The 19742-nt window shown below is 49.9% G+C and overlaps 1 protein-coding gene across 1 annotated transcript in view; it reads right to left on the bottom strand.

The window, feature by feature from the left end:
* Nucleotides 1-8055: 8055 nt before the first annotated feature.
* LOC101565516 (F-box only protein 5-like) overlaps nucleotides 8056-19742 on the bottom strand; it is a 41915-nt gene continuing 30228 nt past the window's right edge. Inside the window, 1 exon segment of the mRNA XM_012515789.2 lies at nucleotides 8056-8226. Within this exon segment, the coding sequence (XP_012371243.2) occupies nucleotides 8056-8226 (171 nt within the window).

Below are 19742 nucleotides of genomic sequence, written 5' to 3'. Positions count from 1 at the left end.
CCCTGACAGATCCTTAGCTGTGGCCCTGCGCCTCAAGCTGGGATGTCTCAGAGCCTCTTTCAGGGTGTTTCCTTTCCTTTTGCTAACAGTCCCTGGGTTCAAGCTCAGCCGGCCCCACACTCCTGAGTAACAGCTGCTGAAGGAAGCAGACCTCCCTGGGCCACACGCAACAGCCCCAAAGCGCAGGGTGCAGCCCTCGGACCTGGGGATTCTGCTTCTAGGAAAACAGAAGGCAAAGGGCTGAATGTGACCTCTGACCTCTGTGAGGGATGGGGGCGGGGTCCTCAGGAAGTGACAGGGAGTGAGGGACAGGGGATGACCAGCTCCTCTGCACATTTGCTGCCTGCACACTCCGGGGCTGGGGATGTCCTCTTTTCTATTCACGCCCTGCCTAGACTCTGACCTGCTGCAAATTCCCACACCATTGGCTGTGCCACAGCGGAGACGGTGAAGTGCCTATCTACACCCTGGCTGTGTCGCCAACACCAAGAACTCATTGGCCACCAATGCCTCCTTACTAATGATACCCCTCATTCATCAAAGCTGCTGCCCTTTGGCAAACTCAGGGTTGGCACGGATCGGAGACGGTGGAGCCACCCCAGAGTCTCTGTGTGGAGGGACAGAACGGCACCGCTCCTCGGGAGAGCAAACGGACAGTTGCCAGCTAGTCCTGAGATGCAGCCGCATTTCAGCCCAACAACGTGAGCCCCGTCACCTACCCTAGAGAATGTCATTCCTGTGTGCACACATGGATCCCAGACCAAGAACAGGTGCTGTGGCATTGTGTGTGATGCTAAAAGCCCGGGTGCTACTTCCAAGGCCATCGGGAGAATGAATGAATGAGCTTGGAGCTCACCTGCAGCGAATTGACCCATGGAACTTAAAACCACCCATCCGAAATGTGCGTTTCAGCGTTGCTCAGCCTCAGAATCACGCTGTTGTGCAAAACTTGCACAACTATAGGGATGGGACTAGGCAACGAAGTTTTAAAGTGTGCAAAGTGACGCCACATGTTATGCTGTTTGTGTGCACGCATGCACGGTGAAGTGCAAAGATTGCGCATGCACAGCAGGAGCTGTGGACCAGGGCGGGATTGCCCTGGAGGAGGGGACAAACGTAATTAGGGAGGGCTGCTTAGGAGGTGCCTCTCGCACCTGGGCCCTTTCTGAGGCTGGCTACTGCACGCTGTTCATCATCGTCTTCCATATGCCCCAAATACTTCACAAAGCAAACAAAGAGCTACCCTGGATACGCTGTGTCTTCTGCCCCCCAAGAAGTACTGTGAAGAGGGAAAGTGAGGAAGCACTTTTTCTGGAGCCTTTTTTGAAAGCTTTCCTGAAGCCTTGGACGCAGGGAAAGGGACTCTCAATGTTTGGGGCAGCAATGACAGAAGCTACGTGGCATGCACGCTTGTCTTCATGGAGGTGACTTCAGGATCCTACGGTGGACCCATGAGGCATTGTCATTGTTGTCTCCACAGAAGTGGCCACCGAGGTTCAGAGAAAGAGCAGCTTCCCATAGGCAGACAGTGAGGGGGTGGAGCTTGTGACCCAGAGCCTGCAGGGCTGGAGGGCACAGAGTGCAGGGGTGAATAGGGTCACCTGTACAGCTGGGCTCCTATCTCTTTTTTTAAGCTTAGTACTGAACCCAGGGCCTTTGCACTCAACTATGCTCCAGCCTCCCCTGCCCCATTTGATTTTTATGTTTGTTTCTTACCAAGTTGCTAAATTCTCCAGGCTGCACTCAGACTTGTGGACCTCTCACCTCTGTGTTCCGGAGCACTGGGGTCACGGGCGTGCACTCCCCACCTGCCAGGGCCATCCTGTTTCTAGCTATCCACTCTACTTCTGCCTCGCTGGACAGCTTTAGACGAGCTTCTCTCTGTGCCTCAGTGTCTTCATCTGTTCTACGAGGCTACTTATAACTTCCTCAAAAGGTCATGCGGAATAAAAACACAAAGTCAACCTCAGAGTAGTGTCCTGTGAGGTTTCTAATTGTGCTGTGGTCCTCCACTCTGCGGGGCGGTCACCATCACGCCACTCACACTCTATAAATGGAGTTCCCAGGAACCCCTTTCCTTCCCTGTGAAGTTGCCCATCCTTCTTCTCTCCCCACTCAGCCGCTCCCTTGCTCTCCGAGGAGGACTTCATGTTGGCATCTGCTCCACCTGCAGTTCAGCTGCTTCCTGGAGAGCCCAGCTCCGTGCCACCCAACACCAACTTTCTGAACACCTATAGGAGAGAGGGACAGAAGGACACAGTCCACCCAGCTATGCAGGAAACTGGTCTCAGACACAGCATACCCCGAGAAACCTACATCATCTCTCTGAGCCTCAGGTTCCTTTGGTGTTCTGTGGGCATGATCATAACAGTCACCTCACCCTTGCAGGGGAGCAGAAATGATCCTCTGCCTGGGTATGTGTCAGCTCCTGGCTGGGAACAGCGAGCTGCCGACTGGTGGCGGTGTCTTGTCTCCACTGTCACTGTTACTTTTTGATGAGAAGGAAGAAACTTGGACAATGCCCAGCTTCTGATCCAGGACATTTGATGAATGGGGCAGCCATCTGCAGAGAGGAGGAGCCCAAGGGGAAGCCAGCACTGGAAGGAAGAAGGCCAAGCTCATTCGGAACGTGCTGAGTTTGGGGTGGCTGAGTGCATGCAGACCACATGGAGCAGCCCAGGAGACATCTGGAAAGGCAGAGTGGAATCTCAGAGATCAGATCTGGGAGTGGGTAGGGGTGTTGAGGTCTCACTGCCCACATCTCATGGTGACCACAAGCCAGGCCCCACAGTCTGCTCACCCAGACGGACATCTCTGAGCCAGGTGCCAGGGCCACAGCGCCTCTGAGGAATACATGCCCTGCATCAGTGCCCTGGGGCTCCCTGGGACCTGCTGGGGGCTGGTCACACAGCAGGAGGTGAGTGGCGGGCAAGCGAGCAAAGCCTCATCTGTGTGCCCAGCCACTCTTCATGGCCCGTGTCACCACCTGAGTGCCACTTCCTGTCAGATCAACCTCAACACTAGATTCTCAGAGGAGCACAAACCCAACTGCGAACTGGGTGTGTGAGGCATGTAGGTTGGACACTTCTTAGGAGAAGCTAATGAGTGAGCATCTGAGGTGGAGCTGAGTCTTTGCTGCTAGCATTGGGGCCTGATTGCCGATACAGGTTCGCATCAGCAGAGAGCCTTGTATTGCAATGTAATGATAACAGAAATACAGTGTACAATGAATGTACGTTGTATACAGAACACTTAAACATCCCCAAAGCAACCTGTCCTGATGCATGGACAATTTGTCTTCCGCAACACTGGTCCCTGGTACCAAAAAGGCTGGGACACCTGCCCTGCATGTGACATACAGGTACCTGCACAGTATTCAGTAGGAGTCAACTCTGTGCTCCAGAGAGTGAGGTCATCTCTTAGTGGGCTGGCTTTCATGGGCTGGGATCTTCTCAACTCATCAGAGGAATGTGGCAGGAAAGGGGCCAGAATGAGACCTCTAAGGACTGGCATTCATGACAAGAGGACCCTCTTGCCCAAGACTAGAAGTAAAATGACACTTTGAACACCTACAGGAGCCTCCATCAGCTAAAGCCACTGTGAAGCATGCATGGAGTTTGTAGAAACTAGATTCCCTTAAGTGAAAATAAAACTGCTTTGCATTATCACTATAAAAAGTAAAACAATAACAAACCAAGCCCAAACCAGTCCCCTTTCTCCTGACATTTCTAGGAAGGGTCCCTGCTCACCACTTGGGGTCATTGCCTTTCAGAAATTTCTCGACATACAACACCTAAGAGACCTTAGCTACACCCTGCAATAAACTCAAAGGGCCCAAACAAATTCCCACTGGTTCTGCCGTTGTGAGAAGGGAGAAGCAGTCACCCATAAACATGTGTACTAGGGAAATTCATCGACGAACATTGGTACTTTGAAGCCCTGCATAAGAATTTATTGAGCATCTGCTCCGTGAAAGGCAACATGTGTATTTATTTGTGTGTAAAAGAGAAAAGAGGAGCCGAGGGGGCTGTGCTGCCTGCCTGTGGCCACACGCTTACGTGCACAAGGCATATGTAGTGAGGACGTCTATTTTTTTTTTTTTTTACTTTTTATTTTTTTATCTCAATTGGTTCCTTACCCCAACTCTGTGGGCTGCTGCTTGGCCCAGTGTACAATATGCCTGGTGCACCCAAGCCCCGGCCTTTGTGGGACTCTTGCTCTTTTTCCCCCACTCGTTGGAGATTTTATTTATTATCTGTGTGGAAGTGTATTGTTTGGAGATTCTGGTTTCTATTTCTCCACTGGCTTTGACAGATACTCAGGGAAAGGGCGGGGGAAGTGAGCATTTGGTTTTGTTTTATGATATGCCACGGAGTCTCGGTGAAATTCTCAGAGGCCTTTGGGCCTGGAGGTCCGCGACAATGAAAAGGCAACGGTGACAGTTTATGAGGGTTTGCGGTGGGAGTTGCAAGGACGGGCAACGAACACGGTCCGTCTGTAGTGGAGGCGATGGAAACTGCATGGCTGGGTTTCACACAGGCACTAATTTTAACAGCAGTAATAACACAGCGGCAATCATAATACCAATTGACTTTATGCGAGCATATAGGGGGCACTGAGGAGGAGGCAGTGCCTGTGGGCTCCCTGTGGCCCTCAGATCAGACTGCCTGGGTTTCGCACTGGGTTCTGCCTCCCCAGGCCGCCTTGGGCCAGAAGCATGGCCCTTCCGAGCCTCAATTTCCTCCTCCACAAAATGAGCAGGACAAAAACTACTCTTGTTGCAAGATTGGCACGCAAGCTCCAGGACCATGCCTGGCTGCTGGAGACAGAATACACCTCTCTTGCTGCTCCCCAGGGAACAGGACAAATGAGTCTGCTGTGCCGCTGGGGAGGAAGCGATCCAGTGTTTTTATGGATGAATCCGTTTTCTGTTAAACCATTTATATTTCTTGGAGAAGGGTGATGCCAAACCTCGCCTTCAGGAGCCCCACAAGCCCCCAAATCAAAGTCACTCATTTCCTTCCTCGCTCTGCCCAAACCAGCGTCCCCTAAGCTGTCCCGGGAACCTACTGCAGCATTTTTTCCTGGGCTCGTTGGCCTGGGCTGCACTTGTCTGCAGAAGAACTTTAAACAAATCTGCATGCCTGGTGCCCCAAACCAAAGATTTTGGCTTAGCCGTTTTGGTGTAGGGGGCGGGCCCCCCATGCTGACCCTAGAGGCCTTGTGTGCACAGCCGGGGCTGGAAATGGAGGAGGGGCTCACAGCCAGGACCCCAGCCCACCTCCTCCCTCACAGGCTCCCTCACGGCTCTTGCAGACCCCTGGGGTATCCCTGGCAGCCCGTCTTTCCCTAACGCTATCCCTATCCTCTCGATGCTTGGTGCTGGAATGCATGCCTTCCGCCCTTTACCTGGACAGCTACAGAATCCAACCTAGCTGCTTTTGGGCTTTACGTGGTCCCCTGTCAATTGCAAGCCTTCCTGTGTTTAGCCCCCCCAAGCATCTAGTCATGGCCCATACAGCTTCCCAGTGCCCACAAAACGGAGCTAAGCTCCCAGCCTCCACTTAGGAGTCCTTCCTACCGCAGCTCGGCCTCCCTTTCCAGTCTCATCTTCAACCTCTTCTGCTGGCTAGACTCGCACCACTCAGTTACACCCTTCTTCCTAATACTCTTTGTGTCCCCGCCCAAGTTGGGAGGCCCCACCCATTCCCTGGAGCCCAAGCCCCCCACCCGCCTCCTAGGCAATGTGGATTGCTGCCCCCGGACTTTGCCGACCAAATGTGAGACATGCTGTAGATTCGGGGACAGTATGGTTTTTATTTACATACCCGTCTGCCCCACTTGCCTTGGGAATTCCTCAAGTTCAAGGGCTGGGGCTTATTCATCGTCAGGCCTATTCATCACCCCCTTCGAAGCATTTGTTTCGAGAACAAGCTGTGCCACTCCCTAGTTTTACCTCGTGGCCGATTCTGCTTTCCAGAGCTGCCATGGCAGTATCTCACGTCCTGCATCTTACTCTGCAGCACCATCTGGCCCCATCTGCGGGACAATCTAGTTTCCTTTTCCCTGAATCTAGACACAGGCGATGGCTCCACTGGTGGAACAGAGGAGAGAAGACGCCCTGTGCCTTCCAAGGCTGGACAGCAGAGGTAGTTGGCACCGAAGTTTTGTTTACCAGAGTGTCTTGGTTATTTTTCATTCATTGCTGGGACAAAAATACCCGACACCCAAAGTTAAGGAAGGAAAGGTTTCTTTTCTTTCTAATTTTTTTTTTAATTTTATTTGTGTGTGTGTGTGTGTGGCCAGCTCAGCCCACCAGGGGGCGGGGCTGGCTGCCATGTGGTCCCTGGGGGATTGAACCACAGTCCCTGTGCTTTGCTAAGCTTGTTCTAAGTAGGTGCTTTAGACCACTGAGCCATCTCACCAGCCCCATCTTTTCTTTCTTTCTTTTTTTTTTAAAGGAGGTTATTTTCTTTTTTTTTCCATAACTTTATTGAGAGACAAATAACAATGAGACAGTTTCAAATCAAATTGGTAGGACAGTTTCAATAATTAACACATTGCATACTCTCTTCCTAGTGGTTAATTGCTGTACAAGTTGTGGACATGATATCCTATTTACAAACACTATTACAATAAATGCCTCTATTCATTAAGAGAATGTAACTATATATCTATCCTAACCATTTTGAATACACAGATACAAAATAGACATTCATCTGTATCCCCTTTTTAGGAAAGGTTTCTTTAGCTCACAGTTTGAGGAGGTCTCAGTCCATCATCAGCAGGGTGGAGTGGTGAGGGCAGCAGCTCAAGGCGGAGGAAGGCAACAAAAACAGCAAGAGCAAAAGGGGGAGGAGCAGGCCTCTTCTCCTGCTTATGTTGTATTGTACCCAGGCTACCCCTGCCCAGTCTCTGAGCTTGCCTGAACAGGCGCTCAGTCTACTGAGCTATCTCGCTGGCCCTGAGACTAAATTTTAATTCCAATGTCTTCTATAATTTACCCAGTCTGGGCGGGACAAATAGCTCAGTGATTAAAGTGCCTGCAAGCAGGTGCAGGGGCCAGGGATTCGATCCCCAGGCCTGCTGTGCCAGCCCCGCCCCTGGGGCGTGCTGAGACAGCAACTGAGACTGGGCTTGGTGGTGTGCACCTGTAATCCCAGCTCTTGGGAGGCTGTAAACAGGCAGATCACTATGAGTCCAATCTAGTCGTGAGCCCCTGAACACCCTGTAGACCCTTCCTAAATACAATAAATAAATAAATAAATATTTTAAAAATTTACCCAGCCTAAGCATAAATAATGAATATTATATATTTTAAACATACGGGAAGTCTATTTCACATAATACTGGCCAATAAACTCGCAAAAAAAAGATACTCACCATTATCAACCATCCAGAAAATACATCCTACAGACACTAACATGGCAAAAATGACCAAAGTTGACAATACAAAGGGTTAGCAAGAATGTGGAACAACTGGAGCACTCCTACAGGGCTGGGAGGACTGTGAAAAAAATGGTAGAGCAGCTCTGGGAAGTGGTTTGGCAGCTTCTTTTAAAGTTATACACAGCTGGGCAGATAGCTCAGTGGCATAAGGGCCTGCCTGGAAAGTGCAAGCTCCTGAGTTTGATCCCTACTACCAAATGCATCCTGAAAATAAAAATAAAAATTAAAAAATCCCACTTTGGGGCCAGACAAATAGCTCAGAGGATTAAAGCACCTAGGCACAGAGGCCTGGGGTTCAATCCCTGGGCCTGCTGTGCCAGCCCCACCCCCTGGGGCACACTGAGACAGCGATTGAGACTGGGTGTGGTGGCCCAGGCCTGTAATCCCAGCTCTTGGGAGGCTGTAAACAGGGGGATCATTATGAGTCCGATCTGGGAGTGAGACCCTGAACACCCTGTAGACCTTTCCCTAAAATACAAAAAGAAAAGAAAAGATGTTTCTAATTTAAAAACAACAATAAATAAATAAAATTTTCCACAGGGCTATGAGATGAGCCAGCAGTCCTACTGAAGAGAAGCGAAACAGACATACAGAAACGTAGTAGCTTCATGGTGGAAGGGAGTAGGCTGGCAGTGCCTGCCGTAGCGGAGCCATCCGCAGCACCACGGGTGACATGAAGAAATTGGGCGTACCAGGCTCCTGGAGCATGATTCCAGCTCTGCGGCATTCCAGAGACACAAAGTGATAGGCCCCCGAGAGACCACTGGCTGTCGGCAGCTGGAGAAGGGAGGGAGGCACACCTGGAGGGTGAGGCACGGGGCCTGGGGCTTGATGGTTGTGTAGCTGGGCAGCTAGACACAGCTGCCACAGCTCACTGAAACGTGCACACAGTGAGCGAGAGTTTTTCCCTAGTGTTTGACACAACATGTTTGCACATTCTATAGGGTCAGTGTGATAGTTAATTTACTATGTGAATCCAGTGTGTAGGGGATTTTTTTTCCTTTTTTTTTTCATGAGCAGAATATATTTATTGAGGGAAATAAAGCTCCTGTCTGAGAGAGGGACAGGAAGGGGGCCCGAGCGGGTTGTCCTTAGTAAGTAATTTTCTGTTTTTATTATTTTTTATATTATTTATCTATTTATTTTTGTATTTTAGGGAAGGGTCTACAGGGTGTTCAGGGTCTCACTACTAGATCAGACTCCTAGTGATCTGCCTGTTTACAGCTTCCCAAGTGCTGGGATTACAGGCGTGTGCCACCAAGCCCAGTCTCAAATGCCCTCTCAGGGTACCCAAGAGTGGGGCCGGCACAGCAGGCCAGGGGATCGATCTCCCAGCCCCTGCGCCTGCTCACAGGCGCTTTAATCCACTGAGCTATTTTTTTTTTTTTTTTTTTTTTCCCCCGGAAACAGGGTTTGAACTCAGGTCTTTGTGCTTGCCAGGGAAGCACTTATCCACTGAGCCATATCCCCAGCCCTCCACTGAGCTATTTGGCCAGACGTTTTTTTTTTTTTTTTTTTTTTTTCCTTTTGAGACAGGGTCTCACTATGCAGTTCAGGCTGGCCTTGAACTTACTTTTTAAAAAATCATTATCAACTATTATATATTATACATAATTGTATGTGTTATGTTTTATATGATTGGCGACACAGTATGTTCTTTAAATACCAGTATCAAAACACATAAATAATGCGTCAGACTATGACCTATTTTGGCTCTGACACCACTAGGCTCCAGGGGCTTTCCTATTCCATTGCAAGCTGAAGGAGCCACCGTCCCCACATGTCCAATCCATCATTAACAGAAATGCTGTGATTCCTACAAATACCAACTCATCCATTTCATCAGTGATTGGATTCTGTAGGCCAGAAAGTGCACCCGGACAACACGGGAACATCCCTTGAACTCACTTGGTAGCCCAGACCATCCTCCGACTTGCAACCACCCTCCTTTAATGCATGTGAATTATGTCCCAATAAACCTATCTGAATAGATTTCACTGGTTCTGTTTTGTTTAAACAGCACAGTTATGGGGCTGGAGAGATGGCTCAGTGGTCTAAAGCACCTACTTGGAACAAGCTTAGCAAAAGCATCAGGGACTGCGGTTCAATCCCCCAGCACCACATGCCAGCCAGCCCCGCCCCCTGGTGGGCTGAGCTGGCCACACACACACTCTCTCTCTCTCTCTCTCTCTCTCTCTCTCTCTCTCTCTCTCTCTCTCTCTCTCATAAATAAATAAATAAAAAATTAAAAAAAAAAAAAACAGCACAGTTATGGCCAGCCTGATAGCTCAGCAGACTAAAGCGCCTACATAGGCAGAGTGCAGCAGCCAGGGGTTCGATCCCTGGTGTGCTGTGCAGGCCCTGCCCATGGGTCATGATGAGATGGCGATTGAGACTGGGCATGGTGGCGCACACCTGTAATCCCAGCATTTGGGAGGCTGAAAACAGGAGGATCACTAGGAGTCCAATCTACGTAGTGAGACCCTGTAGACCCTGCCCTAAATACAGATGATGATGATGATAATAATAATAAAGCAAGGCAGTTACCATAATTCTCTATCGTATGACTTCATTTTCTGTTTTGCATGGTGCTTAGCGATGGCTAGAGCCATGTGCATGCAGTTGTGTCTATGAACATATCGATGGAAGTACATACTTTCTTCTTTTGGGAGTGCTGTGGATTGAAGCCAGGGCCGCGTGCATTCTAGGCGAGAGCTCTGCCCCTGAGCTCCATCCTACCAGTAGTGGCAAACCCGTCGCACGTGTGCCACAGTAGGGCCATCTGTATCACTGAAGGCTCTAATAGTTTAGCCAGCTCTGCGCCTAGCTCCGTACAGGTCTCTTTAGTTTGCTGATTGCGTGGTTCCTCCTCCACACAAGCTAGCTTCTCACAGGGAGACCAGAGTCCTCACGTTCACAGCTCCATCCTCGGCTCCAGCACGCTGAGTGGCTTGGAACCCGTGCCCAAGCCTCAGGTGTACTGAGTTAATGCACAGAGACTCGGAGGAGCTGGAGCAGCCAGCGTAGCTGCCTAGACTGCAAGCAGACCCACTGCTGGGTCCTCCAAGGCATTACTTCTGCATGAAGCAGTTCCTCTGCTGGAAGAATCTCAGCCTTTTTTTAGGGGCCAAACATGGGTGACAGAGGACTCTGGAGTGACCCGGGTCAGAGGAGAAGATAAAGAGCTCTCCTTGGCCTGGCCCCGTCAGAGGCAGGGGCTCACACCGGTGAGGCCGGCTCCCTCTGGGCGTGGTTGTCACATGTGTTCCCATCAGGTAATAAAAGCCCGGCCAGGGGGTTTGTGCCCTTTGGTTTTGTTTGATTGTATTTTATGATTAAAAAATGAAACATGTGGAACACAGATAATTTGGTTCAGTATGAGGCTTCCTTTGGCTCCTGCATCTGAGGAATTTAACGAGGGAGAAAACAGAGGGAAACATAGAGGTAGCTATTTGGCCTCCTTGGGAAGGCTGAAAGCCAGCTAGCAGTTCAAAGGACCGGCAGGGTAACCTCTCCAGGCAAGCTGCATCGTCATATTACAGGCGTTTTAAAGGATTTGGAGGTCGGTGGGGGATTGTAAGATTTTTGTTTTTGTTTTTTTTAAAAAAATTAGTTTTAAAGGGAAGAGTAGAGTGACGGTGACGCCAGCCTTTTTAAATGTCCTTCATGGAATGGCTGGAATTGAGTTTCAAGCCTTCATGTGCTCCAAGGGACAATAATACGGCCTGAGAAATAATTATTTTCTGAGCTCCAAGGCTCTTTTCCCCCTTGGTCTGCCCTGTCCCCAGCCTAGTTAAGTCCCCACCCAGGGAGCACTGCTGTTTAGTCCTGTTCTCAGCCTCTGCCTGCTTCAGCGTTATGAAGCGGGGAGGTCCCCTGCTGTATTCCCTTGGGGGGTTGCTGCAACACCTTTACTAGCAGAGCAGTTTAAATATTTACCTCTCCGGGGTATGAAAAACTGGGACCCACTGTGTCCTAAGTTCACTCAGTTCCTTAGGTGTAAACTGAGGTACGGCAGGAATCCCAAGTATTCAAGCCCTTTCGCTCCAGCTTCTTCCCCTGATGCTCTGCTTGTGAGCTTCCTGCAGCTCTGTGTAGTGAGCCCCAGGTCGCTCCTTTCCACCGCTGCTGTCTCTCAATCTTCCTAACGTCTCTATCCTTTTCACCACTGAGGATGGGTATTTGGATCATTTCCGGAAGAAGGCTGCTGGTGACACTGGTGCCACAGAGGGTCTCAGGCCCATCTGGGTGACTACAGGCCCACTTGACCTCAGAAATTCTTAACTTGCTGGTCCCAGAGTTCCAGTCTTTTGGTGTCAAAGACATCTTGGGTACGCGGATCAAAGCTGAGCTCCTAACCCACAATGCTACCTCTCTCCTGCACACAGAAACAGAGAGATGGAAGGGCAGACACACACAGCTCTGCATGCCACTGTGGAGGTCCCAAGGTCACTTGCACTCAGGGTCTCCAGAGAAGAGGAAGCTGTCTGCTGGCCTGGGAAAGGGGGCAGGCAGGCCTCCAGAGCAGGGCTGGGCAGGCTGCATCTCTGCGGGAAATCAGAGCAGAAAAAGGTGCATGCCTTCCAAACTGCTGCTGCTTTGGTGCACGCCCCTCCCCCTCGATGCGGAGAAATCCTCAGCCCCAAAGAGGGAGAGCCAAGGTCTGCTTCCCTGGCAGAAGCCAGACCGCAGCGCGCCTGCAGAGCGCTGTGTCTAGAGGTCTGTGTTTGCACTGAGGGCGAGAGCCAGCCTGCAGCCAAGAATAACCCATAATTCTGCACGCGGCAGATGGAGTTTCTTGCAGAATTTGTTCCCAGAGGAAACAGCAGAAGCAGAATTTGAGCGTCGCTAGGGCCTCGAGGATAGGATAAGCTCCGTGGGTGAGAAAGCACCTGGGCGGGACATGCAGACAGCCAGGGCTTTGGGGCCAAGAGGTGGCTGTTGCCCCAGAAGATGTGAATAAACATAGCTGGGCTCCTGGGCTGGGACCCGCACAAAGACAGCGCGTGGGAGGGGAGGGTCCCAGAGGGAGGCTGGGTGTCAGCTCTTTCTGAGTCGTCAGATTCTGGGATGGAACCTCTAGGAAACAGGATTCTATGTCCGCCCTGGTCTTTTAGGTCACTGGCCCTTTGTCATTGTTAGATGTTAGGACATTTCCCCCCTGGTGGTGCTGGGAATCAACGTCTGGAGACTCTGAGCCTCTAAAAAAATTATGACTAGGAGCCTGTGCTTGCAGTACATTTCAGTTCCTCGTGTGGAGCTGGCGTACATTTACAGCACCTTCCAGTCCCCTTTGCAGCCCTTCTCCTCCTTTCATGTGTTCATCCTCTGCCCATTTGAGAAAGATCCATCATTCTACTTCCTAGTTTGAGTTTGTCCATAAATGAAATCTTGCAGTGTTTTAGCCTGTGCGGTTGATACATTTCAGTCAACACTAAGGTCTCAAGCTGCATCCGTTTTCCCAACAATGACTCAAGCTTATCTTTCTTTATGTCTGAGTAATACTCCTATGCATGTTGTTATGGTTTATGTCTAGGTGGCCCCCCAAAGCCTCATGCAGTCATGGGGCAGGGACTTCTAGAGTTTGAGATTAATTCATGATCAAGGCTGGGATTATAAATTTTACTACTGCTGGGATTAGGGGTCTGAGTGCTGAACTAGCCTGGGGCAGACAGCCTGAATGTAACATAAGAGAGACAGATTTGCTCTCCGTAGCCACTGTTGCTGTTACTCCTCCCATTTGCTCTCTGCTCTTTGCCGCCACCATGAGCTGCTGCCATCTGCCATGTGCCTCTCTGCCTTGGAGCCAGCTGAGTATGGACTGAAACCTCCAGTAACTGTGAGCTAAAGAAACCTTTCCTTGGGCTGGTGAGATGGCTCAGTGGTCTAAAGCACCTACTTAGAACAAGCTCAGCAAAGCACAGGGACCGCGGTTCAATCCCCCAGCACCACATGCTAGCCAGCCCTGCCCCCTCGTGGGCTGAGCTGGCCACACACACACACACACAATAAATAAATAAATAAATAAATAAATAAATAAATAAAAAAGAAACCTTTCCTTGCTCATTTTGGGTGTCGGGTATTTGTCCCAGAAATGAAAGAAGAGTGACCGAGACATGTAAATACCACCTTTTCTTTTTGCCTTCATCTGTGGGTGGACATTGAAGTCGCTTTCAAGGGTTATCTGATATGAATTGCGCTGCTATAATCATGGATATGCATGTGTCCCTACTGTAATCTTTGAACTCCTTCAGGAAGAAGGGGACTAGCTGGATTGACTGGGATTTCTAGTTTTAGCTTTTGAGGATGTTCCACACTGATTTCCACAGTGGTTGTATTAATCTACATTCCTCCCAACAGTGTTTTTCCCCACAGCCTCACCAGCATTTGTTATTACTTGATTTCTTGGTGACCATCATTATTTCTGGGGTGACACGGAATCTCGGTGCTGTTCTAGTCTGCGTTTCTTGAATGGCCCAAGATATTGAGTGTTTCTTGATGTATTTATTGGTCAGTGGTAATTTCTTTTCCTGTGAAGTGGGAATTCCTTTCATTTGTACTTTTATTTTTGGATTGGATTTTTATGGGAGGGTCTTTTTTTTTTTTTTTTTTTTTTAGTTCTTTACATATTCTGGATACTAGCCCCTGTCTGAGGACTACCTGGCAAAATTATTTTCCATTTTGTTCATTTTCTTCGCCATCTGTTGGCTCTTTCTCTTGCTGTGCAGAAGCTTTTGATTTTGACCCACTTGCTGACTCTGCCCCAGTTCAGGTGCAGCTAGGATTCCACCCAGGCGGTCCTCACCACGACCCTTATCTGAGGCGTGGCCTCTGAGTGTTTTAAGTCATGTTTGGATGTTAGGTGTTGGCTCCGAGAGTGGACACCAAAGTTCAGGTCTGACTACCCCTGTCATCCAGGCCTCTTGCCCAGGTTGTCACACCGAAGATTAGACTGGCCCCTCAGAGGGCCAAGTGCTCTGACTTTTTTGCGGAACCGGGTACTGAACTCAGGCCCTTGCACTTGCCAGGGAAGTGCTTATTCCACTGAGCCATCTCCCCGGCCCCTCTGAGGCCTTGAGGAAGAGCGGGGTGAGTAGAGTGGTCTCCTCGCCACCCTCCTGGGGTGGGGATAAGGCTTCATTACCATGCCTGGATCACCGGGGTTGGACAGGCTGTGCTGCGGGAGGGGGCAGGAGTTTCCAAAACTCTTTGTGACCCCACACATGGCAGGTCTTGACTTTCCAGAGGCTCGGATCGAGCTGGAGGCCAGTGGCTTTGAGGGCAGAGATTCCAGTGGGACTCCTTTGTCCTCTCATTGGCTTTGTCTCCCTTGATAAACTCTCCGTGGGAACCTGAAAAAAAAAAAAAAAAAAAAGGAACTTGCCTACATCGACGACTTCCAGAGTTTTGCCTGTCTTGTCTTCCAGCAGGATAAGTGCTTCTGGCATAACATTTATACCTTTGCTCGTTTTGATTTTAGCTTAGCACATGGTGACAGATGCGGGTCTAGATTTGATCTTCTGCGTCTGGCCAGCCAGTTCTCCCAGCGCCATGTATTGGAAAGGCGAGCTTTATCAAAGATCATTATTGGCCTCTTTATCAAAGATTAAGTAGCTGAATGTCCCCAGGGCTGCTTCTGCATCTTTTTTGTTCTACTGCCCCTCAGGTCTGTGTCTGTGCCGGAGCCACCTGCTCGGATCACTGTGGCTTTATAATACACCTTCAAGTCCGAGGCCGTGATGCCTGCCGCTCTGCCGTGATCATCCACGATTGCTTTTGCCAGTCTGGGTCTCCTCTGGTTCCACACGGAAGCCCTTTTGATTTTGTCTTTGGAGGCAAGGTCTTGGCAAATTGCCCAGGCTGGGCTTGAGTGTGTGATCCTCCTGCCTCGACCTCCCAGAGTGCTGAGATCTTGGCAGGTGAGGCCACACCTATCAGGATGTGTTTTACTTAGCACTTCATCCATTTGACTTGGAACTCTGAAGTACTCAAACATAATACATGGGCCTGGGTTTGTGCTTCTGTCCCATGCCTCCTGCATTAGGGACAGCCTAACCAGAGGGTCCTTTTCCTCTCCTCATCTCAGAGCCTTCAGTAGCAATTTGGGGGCAGCAGCCTCAAGCAGAAGCCCACCCTCAAAGGCTGGCCTGCCTCACCCCGCCACACTTGCTTCCTGAAACTCCCCCAGAGACCTGGGAAGGACTTCAGAGCATCTTGGAGATCTGATTCTAGTCTTGGCATCGCCCCTCTCTGAGGTCTTCTTGGGGTCCCAAGAAGAGCACAGCAGAGCCTGAGAGAAGACTTGTGCACCTGTGTTAACTGATTGTGAACCTCCTGCCTTAACTTCCCAGGGTGCTGGGACTTAGGCTCTAGGGAGAGAACTGCACAGCAAGGAAAAAAGCAGGACAGGAAAAGTAAGAGCTTGGAAAAGCTGCAAGGATGGGTTTTGGGCAAGGGGCCGCCTTGACCTGGTCGGTAGGGCTGGGGTGGGTGGTGGTGGGGGACACACAGCACATCCAGAGTTGCCCTCTTTGGGCAAGGGGACCAGCTTGTCCCTCTGTCATTTAGGGAGGCCAGGGAGGAGGTGTGATTTCCTGGGAGAAGAGGCTCCCATGGGCCAAGGGTCCTCCCTGGGGATGCTGGGGGCTGTACTGAGGGTCAGGATGGGGTGGGCATGGGTGCTTCAGGCCTACTTGTTTCTCCCGCACCCTGGCAAGAAGTCTTTGGGGTGTTCTCCATCCACCAACCCTGATGGGGACACTCCCCAGTGTGCCCCCACTCCATTTCCTTCATGGTCGTTCTAATTTGTCACTCTGTGCTCAGGTGGCTGATGGGACAGCCCTTCCCTATGCCACACTCTGCCATGCCACGCTGCACTGTGCTATGCCACACACCACGCCACACCACAGGGAGCTGGCGAGAGCTGCCGGGTCCTGAGCAAGAGCTCAATAAATATTTGTTGAGTGAATGCACTTCCTTTTCTAAATTGTGCAGTGGCTGTGAACTGGACCCTTCTTCAAAGCAAGGAATCTCTGAGAAGCTTTTCCTTTCCTCCCTTGGGACTTAGGGCCTCACTCTGGGAAACCACGAGTGTCCACTTTTTGTGGCACCTCCTCTTCCTGGATATGTCTACCTTGGGAGTGAGTTCTCTAGAATCTGACAGTGCTGGAATCAGACCCCAGCTTTCCATTATTATTATTATTATTATTATTATTATTATTGTGTGTGTATGTGTGTGTCCTTCTGAGACAGTTTAGGAAGGTCTTGAACTTACTTTTATTTCCCCAGCTGACCTTGAATTCACAGTGATCCTTCTGCCTCAGCCTCCTGAGTGCTGGTCCTACAGGCATGGGCCACCACACCCAGCTTGTTTTTTATTGCTTTCTTTTCTTTTTCTTTGTTTCTTTCTTTTCTTTTCTTTGTTTTTGTATTTTTAGGGAAGGGTCTACAGGGTGTTCAGGGTCTCACTACTAGACTGGACTCCTAGTGATCTACCTGTTTACGGCCTCCCAAGAGTTGGGATTACAGGCTCGCGCCACCATGCCCAGTCTTAACTGCAGTCTCAGCATGCCTGGGGGTGGGGGGGTGGATTGGGGGGTTGGGGAAGGGATGGGGGAGGCACGGCAGGCTGGGTCCTGACCCTGCTTGCAGGCGCTTTAATCCGCTAAGCTATTTGGACATCCCCGTTTTTGTTTTCTGACACAAGGTCTCGCTGTGTAGTTCAGGCTGGCCTCCAGCCCACAATGATCTCCTGCCTCAGCCTCCAGAGTGCTGGCGTTCACAGGTGTGCACCATTCTCCGCCTTGGCTTTCCATTTTTATGAGCTGGAGACCTTGGACAGATTGTTTACTTCTGAGAACCCATTTCTGTCTCTGTAAAGTGAGGGTACACTGCCTTGTAGAACTTCTATGTGAAGATCGGGTAGAAGTTTATTTGCAGGGTGCACTCAGTAGTGTAGCTAAATATGTAACGCTGATAGCCCGGGCCCAGGAACGAGCAGGAGTGGGGAAATCAAGACGGAGATCAGAGACCTGCAGCCTGCTCCGGAAGCGGAAGTGAGTGGGCGTAGCTGGTTTCCAGCCCAGATGTCCACTCTGCTGGGAACGTCACCTGGCAGGGGCTGCTGAGAGCCGGGTTTCCACCAGGGCACCGCTGGGTGGAAGCGCAGCGAAAACACAGGGACTCTGGGTGCAGAGCAGAGGTCGTGAACCCTGGCTTCTCCTGTGTGTGGTGGCTGCCCAGGACCAAACCACAGTGCCCCGCATCTTCGTGCGGATGTGACCCCGAGGACGGGCTGGTGCTGAGCACCGTGTGTGGCCCAGAACAGATACTTGTGGGGCATCAGAGTGCTTCGGGCGTTCAGCTGGCTGTGTCTGAGCCTCAGAAGCTCTCTGTACCTGTCAGGGTTCCTCCTGGGAACCTCACCTGAGTGCCTCCTGAGTCTTTGATGATTTTCTCTCCCTCTCCCCTCTCCCTCCCTCCTTTCCTCCCTTCTCCTCCTTCTTTTTCCCCTCTCTGATTTTGTGTTGGGGGATGGAACGCAGCGGAGGCAAGTGCTCTTACTTTGAGCCCTACTCCATCACCCTATCGCTGTGTATCCTTTCCTAGGAAGACAGAGTAGGGAAATCTCTGTGCTCCCCCCACCCCCGAAGCTGGCCCTCACTTTCCCCTTCCAGGCCTCTACTCCAGTTGCTCCCCAGGGATTCTTCAAAAGGACCCCTCTCCCATTTGAACCTGTGTCCCACCAGTCTTACAGTCATGCTGAGGCCCCTGGTGGAGCCCAGGCCACTGGAGGTTGGCCTCAGAGGCAGGGCCAAAAGCCAGGGCAGAGCCTCAAGCACTGGCTTCACCAGAGTAAGGGTGGGAGGTTCCACTGTAGAGTCTAGAGCCACACTGGAGCACCCCCCCCCACCCCACGCCCTAGAGTTTGCCTTCTCCAGAACATAGTGAGATATTATTCTGGCTTTTATGATTGTCATCCTAAGAATTAGGTCTACATGACTCAAAGCCAGCAGCATATCTTGGAAACTCCATTCCAGGGTACAAAAGCCAGGGAGGGGATCCGTTGCCATCACAAATGACACAGTAACTATCTGAACCTGGAAACTCATGACCAACTGCCTTCTCCAAAGGAAACAAATGGTCGTTGATGTCCTTCACCCTGGGAAAGCAACAGTGCCTAAGACAGAAATTCGGGGAAAACTTGCCAAAATGTACAAGACCACCCCAGATGTCATTTTTGTGTTTGGATTCAGATCCCATTTTGGTGGTGGCAAGGCGACTGGCTTTGGCATGATTTATGATTCCCTCAATTATGCGAAGAAAAATGAGCCTGAACGTAGACTTGTAAGACAAGGTCTGTGTGAGAAGTAAAAGACCTCAAGAAAACAGTGGAAGGAATGCAGGAACAGAATGAAGAAAGTCAAGGACAGCACAGAGGCCAGTGTTGGTGCTCACAAAAAGAAATGACAGCAGTGAGCTGGAGACTGGAGGGCAGCCGAAGGAGTAGACAGAGTGTGCAGTGCCTGTCTGCAGTGACTGCGACTTTTTTCACAAGATTTAGTAAACTGTAAAACCTTTAAAAAGAAAAAAAAAGCCGGGGAATTTTGCGAAACATAAAATTCCCAAATTAAAAAAAAATTGTTTTATTTTATTTTGAAGAATTAAAAAAAAAGAAGTAAAAACAAATTTTAAAAAAGACAAAAACAGGGGCTGGGGAGATAGCTCAGTAGAATAAGCACTTCTCTGGCAAGCACAAGGGCCTGAGTTCAATCCCCGTTTCCACACACACACAAAAAGACAAAAACAGGGTAATACACAACAATGCATATGTTACAGATGTTCGAAACCAGAATAGCTAAGTAACAATAGTTGTTATATTATCTATTTTTATAGTCAAATCCATTGCTCAGTTTAACAGATATAGTTATACAAGACTGGAGAAATAATTGAATATTGGCACTTGCTTTCAAGAAATTTTAATTTTTTGTCCTTGTTTTATTTTAAAGAGAATATAATAATTGATAAGACATTAGAGACGGTACACATTTAGAAGGCCAAGATGAGAGGTATTCAACCATGGGTTTTGTATTACACATTGCTGTCCTCGAAGTAGTTGCTCAAATCGCAGGTATCAGCATAGTTGGTCAAGGTGAAAATTCTAAATATTAACTGCTATTTAAAAAAGAAATGGAGGGCTGGTGAGATGGCTCAGTGGTCTAAAGCACCTACTCAGAACAAGCTAAGCTAAGCAAAACACAGGGACCGCGGTTCAATCCCCCAGCACCACATGC

Source organism: Octodon degus, unplaced genomic scaffold (genome assembly GCF_000260255.1).
Source record: "Octodon degus isolate 3935 unplaced genomic scaffold, OctDeg1.0 scaffold00079, whole genome shotgun sequence".
Lineage (NCBI taxonomy): Eukaryota > Metazoa > Chordata > Mammalia > Rodentia > Octodontidae > Octodon > Octodon degus.
This window is presented reverse-complemented; position numbering and strand designations above follow the sequence as displayed.